The 11,122-nt window shown below is 33.7% G+C and overlaps 1 protein-coding gene across 1 annotated transcript; it reads left to right on the forward strand.

Moving 5' to 3' along the window:
• Positions 1-6,044: 6,044 nt before the first annotated feature.
• On the forward strand, positions 6,045-10,378 carry LOC132175244 (NAC domain-containing protein 21/22). The gene is made up of 3 exons (XM_059587118.2): positions 6,045-6,295; positions 8,583-8,857; positions 9,717-10,378. The coding sequence occupies exons 1-3, from the start codon at positions 6,130-6,132 to the stop codon at positions 10,185-10,187; spliced, it is 912 nt and encodes a 303-aa protein (XP_059443101.1). The 5' UTR covers positions 6,045-6,129; the 3' UTR covers positions 10,188-10,378.
• Positions 10,379-11,122: the final 744 nt, after the last annotated feature.

Raw genomic sequence — 11,122 nt, forward strand, 5'->3', positions numbered from 1 at the left:
ACGATCACTCTAAGAGAGAGAACAGACAGACTCTCTTAGCACACGACGGCGAATTCTAGATCAGAAATCCGTCCCTCTATCTTCCTATAGAGATGTATTTATAATAGTCCCATCATACCTAGACCTAAGAAATAGTTTATATTCATTTAAAACTGTTACAGGTACGCGGCGTCCGGACGGGAACATGTGCCGTCCGGACGGGACAACAAAACACAGCCAAAACGTGTTTTTAACACATGGCCGTCTGCAATCTCGTCCGGACGAGATTGCACACGAGCCATTCCGCCCAGCTTCGTAGTCTTCTCTTTATGGCCCGTTTTGACCCAGTAAACATTGGAATTAGCTAAACCTTATGAAACATGACTTTGTAGATCATTGAGCTAGCTTTCCAACACCACAACGATTGCTCCAATCAGAGGTCTGAAACTCAAGATATGACCTTTTTAGTAAACGTCGTCCAGACAGGATTCAGACGAGACTGCAGACGAGGCTTTCGGGAATTCTTGTTTATCGAGCTCGTTCGGACGGGATTACAAACGAGAATTCAGACGAGGCTCTCGGGGAAAATAGAATTCTTCGAGCGTCCAAATGGCACTTTTTCTCGTCCGAACGGTAATTGAATGGATGATGAATCTTGGCACTTTTAGTCATCATTTTGCTTACCGAATTAAGCCAACAAGAACTTACAATCTTTATAATGAACTGTTATTTGACTACTCAAGCATATGTTTATGTGCCTTGAGTTGTTAGGATTGATGCATTCATTGAATGCTCTTCAAATGCTTTTTGAGATATCCTCATAACTTATGTGCCTTGGGAATACAGATATCATGCTTAGGTTGATTATCTTTATCATGAACCGTTAGTCGACTACTCAAGCATATGTTTTTGTGGCACATCTCATTCATGCTATTTCTATGCACCTAAGCTTCAAGGAGGAATGTCGATCCATATCAATTTGTTGTGATGGACAAACCATATGCATTGAATGGAGTTTCTTGTAGGTTAGATTGACCAAATGCTAGTTGTACCTAGAGCCTAGAAACTCCAGCTCACCCATGTCTTGAGTTTTTTGTTATAATGAAAGACAAGTTCTCAAAGAGAAAATTCAAAGTGAAATGTGGAAAATGCCATAATATTCCCAAAAGGGAAATTTCACTGTGTCTATTTATTTGTGCTTGGCTCATCCTCAAAAGAAAAATTTTGGATGTAGCTTTGAGCCTTATGCCAAGACTTAGGGGGAGAGTATTGGATGAGGGTAGCTAAGCCCTAGTAAGGTTTGACTTCTAACCTAAACAAGTTATGAATTTTTTTTTACATGGTTGAGAAGTTTTATGTGCTTCATTGTCCATCTATTTTTGTCCATTGCTTGGCTCTTAATTGAAGCTTACCACACACACAACACAATGGTATGAATAGTGATGGTACATAATGGCATGGCATGAGTTGCAACAATGATTTTGTTTATTCATCTTTTGATGCTCTTACATGCTTTGGGTATTTTTGGCACATTAAACAAAAGTTTATCCTAATTTGCAATTTTCTATCATTTATTGGATATACTCTTCTTATGAATGCTCATGTTCTTAAGTTTTTTTCCTTGTTCATATTGAGTCATACATTGAGGGGGAGTTTTTGCTGATGTGCCTTCATGATCTTGCATTATAAGTTTTTATTTTATTTTTTTTTATTTTTTTTATTATTATCCATGATCATGAGTTTTGTTTATGTTATTCATGTTCCACATATGCCTTGATGTATTCTGTGAGTGTTTAGGAAACATGGAGACCTTTTGCCATTCTGTGACAAAATAGGGGAGTAAATATGGAGAGATGATGTGATGTCTCGGATTATTGGTCTTGTTACCGAATTGCCAAAATGGGAGTTTGTTAGTTTTCTTGTTGGCTAAATTCGGTGATCAAAACGGATGCTTCAAGTACCAAGAATCATCCCCAATGCAAGACCGTCTGGACGCGATATCCTATGAGAAATATTGATCTCCATGCTAGGCTGTCCGAACAAGAAGCAAGCCTGTCCGAACGAGAGTTTCCAAGAGCTTCATCGCTGCCGTCTACAAGCCACTCACACCCCGTTCGGACGCCGCACCAAAGTCTCTCAAGTTAGCAATGTCGCCCTAGAGCCGTGTGAACACGAATAATCCTTGTCCAAATAGCACGTATCTGAAACCGTTTTTAAACATGTGTAAAGTGTGTGACGTTTCTAGGGTTTTAGGGACTCATATATATTCATCTCAATTGTTAGAGAGAGGTACGAATTTAGCATCTAGAGTTCGGCAATTTTGTGCTAAGAGAGTATTTGTTATAGAGCATTAATTCTCTCTTTTAGAGTTAAAGGTTGTGTCTTCATCAACAAATCCAAAACAACCGAATTCTATCGGGGTTCCGGTAAGGGAGATCACATAGAAGAAACATTCCAGAGGTTCTGGGGGAACTATTGCGGTAGCGGGCAAATGGGTCGCTTGTCTAGTACACAACATTGTTAGTTGCAAGGTTTTGTAAGTGTTGACAATGTGTAATTTCTCATTATTCTATTGTGAGTGATTTCCGGGGTTTGGCTGCCCCAGAAAAGTTTTATTTTTAGAGAGTTCTCTAAAATATGTCATCTTCATAACCAAATATCTGTGTCATTTAATATTCATTGCATGTCTATATTTAGTTGATTATTCTGTGTTAGGTCTGATCTATTTTCGCACTCTTTTTGTGAAATTCATGTACAATCATAATAGGTGTAAATTGGAGTCATTTAGATTTTTCAAGAGGGATTAGAGATGCTTAATCTAATATGAACAAATGATTCGGAGCATAATGAGACCCTTATAAGGATGCTATGCTGGTCCTTACACGATTTAGTATAATACTTTGAATTTTCTCTGCAAGTTTACTCTATGGTCGCATAGTCTATTTACCCGTATGAACATGATTTAAAACAGACAATGAGATGATGGTTGGTTTATGCCCAATGTGTATGAGTGGGAGATGTAACAATTAAAGCTTGGTGGACGCCCATTAGTGGTATACAAGCTATAGTGAGACTTCTCGAGGAGTAAAATTTTGAACGTTACTCCACAAGAGTTAGTGTGTGCATTAAGCATGCACTAAATAGGGTCCAAAACTAAAAGTTTAACCGCCTATGAAAAAGTATGTGAAAGCTTTTTACAGCGTGTAACAACATTTGTATTTCTTGAATAGAAAAAGTATGTTAGGGGAATGGTAAAAACGTGAAACAACTAGTATAATGAGACACTTAGAGGGTTGCTATTATGGCACTTACAAGATTTAGTATAATACTCCCACTTTTTTCTACAAGTTTTCTCAATGATCGCACGGTCTATTTATCGGTATAAACACGATTTTAAAAAGATAGATGCATCATGCATGGTTAGGTCGTGCCCAATATGTAAGAATGGGAGATGTAATAATTAAAGCTTGGTGGACGCCCATAAGTGGGCAGACCCGCCAGCAAGAATTTTGGAAGAGTAACGTTTTGAACGTTACTCCACAAGAGTCGGTGTGTGCATTAAGCATGTACTAAATGGGGTCCAAAACTAAAAGTTTAGCCGCCTATGAAAAAGTATATGAAAGCTTTTTGCAGTGTGTAAAAACATTTGCATTTCTTGAATAGATAAAGTATGTGAGGGGTATGGTAAAAATGTGAAACAATCTGTCTAAGATCTTGGAGGTATGTTTTTATAACTTTATACTATTACAAATCAACCAACTTTATTCCATAGCTTACATCGCATGTTAGTATGAACATGATCCGCTCCATTTCAAGTGAAATGGAGATAAGTCATTTTATGGTCAAGATTTTATTTTATTACATTTAACGGTATATATGATGTCAAGTCATTTAAAAGTTTTAAATGACGTAAGAATATATTCACCATAAGATATCATGTACACCATTAGATCAGATGTAGGGTAGATTCACAAATCCGACAGTGGTTCAGCTATAAGTTGTAGAAAGCACATCATTATATGCAGGGAAAGTCTTTACTTATCATGAGAGGGAAAGTGTTTACTAAGGTGGCCTAGAAAATAACATTTACATCTTGTATGGCCCCAAATTGTTGGTCGCATTTTTCCCCCACCTCATCGTTGGTCAAGACCCCTGTCTCATGCAAATTTTCTTAACCCTGTGGTTTTAATATTCAAGAAGTAGTTGGATGAATAGATATCAAACCAAGCATGATTGGAGCAGCATATGAGATTATGAATGATACTTTGGGTTTTCACTTTTGGACATTTTAATAACGTAATTGAGAATATCTAACATTTTTTTCACTAAACCGAAAAGTATTATAATGAAATGTAAAATTCACAAGAATTAAAATGAAAATTGAAAAGGTCCAACCAAAAGTAATCACTTGCTCTAATATTTGACAATCTTGACTAATTGAGAATGGGTTGGAAAGGTCATTGTTACTTTCTTAGATGGTTAGTAGGGCTAAGCACTTTGGGAGCGAAAGTTATATTATCTTGCTAATTCCATTAATTTAAAGAAAAAGATCAATCAAGTAAATAACTAAATTGAATAAATAAGTTAAACTTATCTTTCTTTCTTTTTTCTGGCTGCATGAATGGAATTGAACCGGACATCTAGATTGGTTTGGTATACAAAATGGTTATTCCTTTAAGAATATGAATAAGTATTAGCCGAAATATAAGAGGTTGAAATGGAATAAACATTCATATATTATTATTATTATTATTATTATTATTATTTTGGAAAACACACATATTCTTACTAGAACTGAATTAAAATTCCTAAAATACCAACGATTTTTTTTTTCTTAAAAGAGAAAAAGGAAAAAAGTATCATACCCCATCAAACTAGCAAAAATTAAATTTGGGATGTCCTCCCAAAATACGTAGTCCAAAAACTACTATGATTTTTCTTTTTTTTTTTTGGAAAACACACTCTATTCCTTTCATATTTCTCTAAATTAGTCATTTGTCATGGAAATAACTATTCTAAAAAATAGTGTGCAATCAAATAAAAAAAATGGATAAGAATAGTAATTTCATTCTAAAATAATTTTATGTATTAGAAATGTATACCATTTTTTTTTTTTGTGTCCTTTCAATTATGCTCATAGTGTAATACAACTAGCATATATGTTTAATCCTTTTGTCACTTCATAAAAGTGAGTTAATTTTTTTTAAAAAAAAAGTCATAACTGTTCCTTTGTTCTTTTCATATGGTAAAATTCTTTTAAAAGCGTTTTTGGGTAATTAGTCTCAACAACATACCTAGGCTCAGTTTCGAAGTGTTAATGCTTACCAGCTTATGTACAACCAATTCCCAAAATAGATTAATAATGTAAATGTCAACCAAAACAGGTACTGAGACCGGCGAGCTGAGGCCAGGGCCCCCCGCTGGAAACGGACAACGTGAATCAGAATGTCATCACACAATGGGCCCCATGTCTATTCTGATTTCGCAGATTGGCCGGTTCGGTTCAAGTGCCAATTCAATACCAATAATTTGTTCATAATTTTTTTATATTTTTTTTTTTTATAAATTTTAATAAATTAATTATTAAATTTTTTAAATTTATTATTAACTTATATAGAGCGGACATAAATTCACAAATATAATAATTAATTTGTAAAATATAATAAATGCTAAGATTTAATATTTTTTCGTATTTAACAAAGTTCTTTTTACAAATTAATTATTAGATTTATAGACTTATGTAAACCTCACATGAGTCAATAATGAATAACACAAAAATTAACTAAATTTGTAGGAGAATATAAATAAATATCTAACATTTCTTAAAAAAAATATTAACACCAAGTATTCAAAACCCCTCTCTCCCATGTTCATCATTAGGCAGTACATGTCAGCAGGTTGGCAGTGATTGGTTGGTCCACTTCATCATTACACGTACAACTCCTCTCATACTCTTCCTCACACGGAATTACTAGTTGACTCACCCACTTGTTTGTTTCTTTTATTTATTTATTTATTTATAACCCCTCCCCACTAGACCTCCTTGTTTAATTAAAATCTCACAACCCACAAAAACTTTCACCAACTGCATATTCTCTCTCCCTCTCTCTCTCTCTCTCTCTCTGTGTCTGTGTGTGTGTGAGAGAGAAAATGAGCAACATAAGCATGGTGGAGGCAAAGCTGCCACCAGGATTTAGGTTCCATCCAAGAGATGAAGAACTGGTTTGCGATTACTTGATGAAGAAGGTAACCAACTGTGGCTCCCCTCTCTTGATTGAAGTCGACCTCAACAAGTGCGAGCCTTGGGATATTCCTGGTCAGTCCTCAAAAGCTTTATTTTTCACCTTTTATCTATTATGAAGATATATAATAATTAGGAAATATTTTCATTTGGCTGGTGAGAAAGAAAATGGCGTATGTGATTGGAAAATCTTCTTCATGGTTGTGGGTGAGGGGATAACATCCACAAAGATTGATGCAAAGTACCCATTGCGGCAATTAAGATTATTAATGACAAAAACTTGTTGGGGTTGTCTTAAAAATTAAGGTTGATGGTAAATAATATATATATATATAAGTGATAAGAACAGTATTAGGGTTTTCAAAGGGGAATCTTCAATTTGGTTTGCATGAGTTGTCAAAGCTACTGTGAAAACCACCCACATGACTTCTACTAGATTGGACCAGTTATGTCGCGACCAGTGGCATGTGACGCTGATATCATAACACCTATCCTTGTGATAAAAAGATCAAGGAGAGCCCAATATTTTCTCATTCAAGAGAGTTTCTATTTTCCAAATTTGATGGGGTTGCTAATTCCTCTAGCTTACAAGCTGCAGGTCATTAATTATAACATATTCACACATGATCACCTTTTTCATTCAATATATATATATATATATATATATATATATATATATATATATATCAGCTCTGTCATGATTGTGTTTTCTACAAAGATGAAAAAGAAAACATGAAACTGCAGATTCGAAAAGTAATATGTTTGTTACAAAAATATTTTTCTGAAGTTCTCAACCAATACCATAATCTTCTTTTTACTAACTCATTTTGTTCACATTTAATAAACAATAAAATATATTTATGCATATAAGTGATTTTAATATCGATATATAGAGGATAATGTATTTAACTTTCTTAGTATGAAATATTGTTGTTTTGGTAAGAATTCCTTCTATTTTCTAGTCTTTAAAATAATTAATTTTTTACATGACTGTTTCTTATCAAGTGCTATATATATATATATATATATATATATATATATATTCATTCATTCACTTTTTTATCCAGAACATATATAAAAAAATAAAAATAAATAAAAAAAAAAGTTTTTCTTTTTCTTTTTCAAAATCTCTTAGGTGTACATGTTGAATCAATCACTTAGTAAGAGAAAAAGAAATGGAATCATCAGCTGTTTGAAATTAAGCCAAAGAAAATAACTCATAATTTTGTCACAGCCTATCCATTTGTTCATCATAAGAGACCAAAAAAATTTCAGATTCATAGCTTTTTGAAGAAATAGACACTCTTGGAATTGTCCCAACTAAAGTGGTGGCGACTCATGAGAGTGATTGGAATAACAAGGCAAAACCAAAGCCACCAAATCCTTATTGTTTTAGACTACGTTGCAGCCATACGCGTGGATGTATTATATCAGCTGGGTTAGGAAGAAGTGGGATTTTTTTTTTTTTTTTTTTATTCGCTCTTGTACCAAATCCAATAAGGTCTGTCACCATCATCAGCCGCTGTTGAAATCATCTTTCTTTTGAAAATAATTCTTCTTCAAACTTCTACTACTTTTATCTATGTTTTCAAAAACAATTGGTCACAAAGTTAACCTTTCACACGTGATGATCGACACGCGTGTAAGAAAAGCAGTCTTTTCCTTTTTCGATCTTTCTTTCTTTCTTAATTTCTTTCCTCCTTTTTTTTTTTTTTTTTTCATTTCAATTAATAGCTCTTTATTATGAGCTAGTCAGATATTGACGGCTCAACAGCATAATAATTGGATATTTTTGGTAGCTCATAGGCTATAGCCACAGATAGTAGTATAGTGTATATATGTAGCAACAGATCGATATTGATGCCTATTCTGACCCCACTACCTGCTACTGGTTAATTATGATGAACAAGTTCCCCGGCCTAACCCTTTTTTCTTTGTCATGGACCATATGGTAACTAGCAAAATCACCGGATCAATTAATTTGAATTCTTTTGCTCACAAGAATAGTACATGACGATAAATAACTGTCACCCACCACAAGGGTTCGTTTGATTATACTTTTTAGATGGTTTTTTTTTTTTTTTTTTTTTTTTTTTTTCTGAAACAGTGTTCAAAACGGTGCATAAATAATATACAGTGTGAAAGTAATTTTGAGATTTTTTTGTATTTAAAGTAATTTGTTAATACTTTTGCTATATTGCTAAAATAAAATTAAAAAGCATTGTTAAATTAAACCAAAATAAAAGGATTTTTCGAATTTTTCCAGAAAATCAGTGCATCGGTCCATTAAGCATCAAGGAATTATAGTATACAACACGTCTAACGTTGTTGTGTATTTTTGTGGATGATGTACGTTGTGCAGAAACGGCATGTGTGGCAGGCAAAGAATGGTACTTCTACACCCAGCGTGACCGGAAATACGCAACCGGACTCCGTACAAACCGTGCAACTGCCTCAGGCTACTGGAAGGCCACCGGAAAAGACAGGCCGGTCCTCCGTAGAGGTTCCCTTGTAGGGATGAGAAAAACCTTGGTGTTCTACCAAGGTAGAGCACCCAAAGGAAGAAAAACCGATTGGGTCATGCATGAGTTTAGGCTCGAAGGACCCTTTGCTCTTCCACCAATTTCTTCTCCCAAGGTATACTTTAAATCATCACTTATCTTAAAAGTATGTAATATTTTAATTAAACGAGAAATAAACTGACAAAGAAAGTGTTCGAACTCATAATCTCTGACTCTTCTGATTATTCTACCTTCTCTATTCTTTTTCCTATAATTGGTATGATATTTCAAATTGCCAAAACTTTTTAAGGTCAATTTTTTTGACAAACTACCATCTTTGAATGACATGGGGTACCCTTCTTTTGCGGACAATTGTCAGAGGATTTTGAATAAGTCAAGGGGCAAGTTGTAGTTTACTAACAAAGTTTCAGCATGAATATATACACTGAAGCCATTTTGTCTCATTTGTGATTGATTAGCATGTGATCAATATTAAAACATGATGGTAGCTGACCTAAGAAGATAATTCTTGATATTATATCTAGCCATGTGATGCAAGTCTTTATATATACTTAAATTTTTTTCTCAACTTGATCTAGTGTATATAGGAATGAATGAATATAACTAAGAACATGCTGACGTTTATGAAATCCAAGTCAAAAATAAATAATATTGTCTTTAGAGAATTCAACTATATCTGTATGAGAAGATATAGGACAACCAACCAACTTATACTTATTCTTTCACTTTTTACTTTAAGAAATGCTACTACTTCTCTTGATGTTCTTCTAATTCTATATATATATATATATATATATATATATATATATATATTTTGCTTTATTTTTAGAAAATAATATCCACGTAAGATTAAGAAAGCACCTAGAGAATACTTTTTTATTTCAATTTTCTTTGAATTTTCTTTAGAAATAAAATATGAATATAAAAGTAAATATATATATATATATTAATATGGGTGTAAGTGTAACAAACAGGAGGATTGGGTGCTGTCTAAGGTGTTCTATAAGAGCAGAGAAGTGGCTGCCAAACCAAGCATGGGAAGCTGCTATGAGACAGGAGGTTCATGTTCATCATCTCTCCCGGCATTAATGGATTCTTACATCACATTCGACCAAACACATCAAAGCCATGTAGATGAGTCTCAGCAAGTGCCCTGCTTCTCCATTTTCAACCAAAACCAAATTACCAACCCAATTTACACACATATGATGAGCAGCAGCAGCATGGAGCCAAACGTGAGTGCAACCAACACATTTAAGGGTTTGCCAAACATGGCCTTAGACCCTTTTTCATGTGACAAGAAGGTTCTAAAAGCTGTTCTGAACCAACTAAGCAGCATGGACAGCAATCTTCCTAATCTAAAAGGATCGCCAAGCTTAGGAGAAGGAAGTTCGGAGAGCTACTTATCTGATGTGGGCATGCCCAATATTTGGAACCATTTCTGATTTTTCGACTCCAAACAAGCCTTAAACCAAAAAATTAATTAGCTGTAAAGAGATGTTAGTATATATATATATATATTTTAATGGTTTCCTCTTAGCAACATATATATATATATATATATATATATATATATATATCCATCTATATTCTACATATATTTTGGAGGCTTAATTGAATATCCTTGATTGTAGCTTTTAAATCTTTATTGGGTGAAATGTAAATTGTGAAATTTTCATATATGTTTAGTCAAAGATGTGAAAAATGGTATACATCACCTCCTCCTTCATCTCCCCAAAGTTTATGTAGCGCAGTCTTCTATTAATTTTCATGCACCAAATGCTTTGGAGGACCACGTCACATATGCTTTGGGAGGACGTGGGGGTAATGGGGTGTGACGAATAAAATTACTTTAATTATGCTTATTAAGAAATATTGTATACTGCCTAAGTATCTACTTTTTATCTAGAGGCATGCTACACATTCTCTTAATCATCTTTTAACTATCTCTTTTTGCAAATATAATGAATCTATCATTGAATTTGTGGACTCATGTGGGTCTCACAAAAATTCAATGACAGATTTACTTATTCGCTATACTGAGATGATTAAAAGATGGTTGAAAGATGATTGAAAGAATAATTTTTATCATTTTTCTTTTATCTACTAAATGGTCTCAAAACCAAAAAAAAAAAAAAAATTCTATTTCCATCCAATGAGGACCATGTCACATCAGATTTGGAGATGAAAGATGGATATCTGGGCAGTATAATAGGATTTTTAAGTCTCATTTTATCGTCCTAAAGGAAATGTGACTTTTAAAATTACTATTGAATTAAAATTCAATAGTAATTAATTTCAAATGTAATGGTGATTTTAAAAATTATGTCACATTTTGGGGATAAAAGTCTTAGGTATAGTATTTATTTATTTCTTTTAG

Source organism: Corylus avellana, chromosome 3, assembly GCF_965113065.1.
Source record: "Corylus avellana chromosome 3, dhCorAvel1.hap1.2, whole genome shotgun sequence".
Lineage (NCBI taxonomy): Eukaryota > Viridiplantae > Streptophyta > Magnoliopsida > Fagales > Betulaceae > Corylus > Corylus avellana.

Coding starts and splice junctions, on each gene's coding strand:
- LOC132175244 (XM_059587118.2), top strand. CDS start 6,130: ATGAGCAACATAAGCATGGTGGAGGCAAAGCTGCCACCAGGATTTAGG. Junction 6,296..8,582: donor CGAGCCTTGGGATATTCCTG/GTCAGTCCTCAA, acceptor TACGTTGTGCAG/AAACGGCATGTGTGGCAGGC. Junction 8,858..9,716: donor CACCAATTTCTTCTCCCAAG/GTATACTTTAAA, acceptor TGTAACAAACAG/GAGGATTGGGTGCTGTCTAA.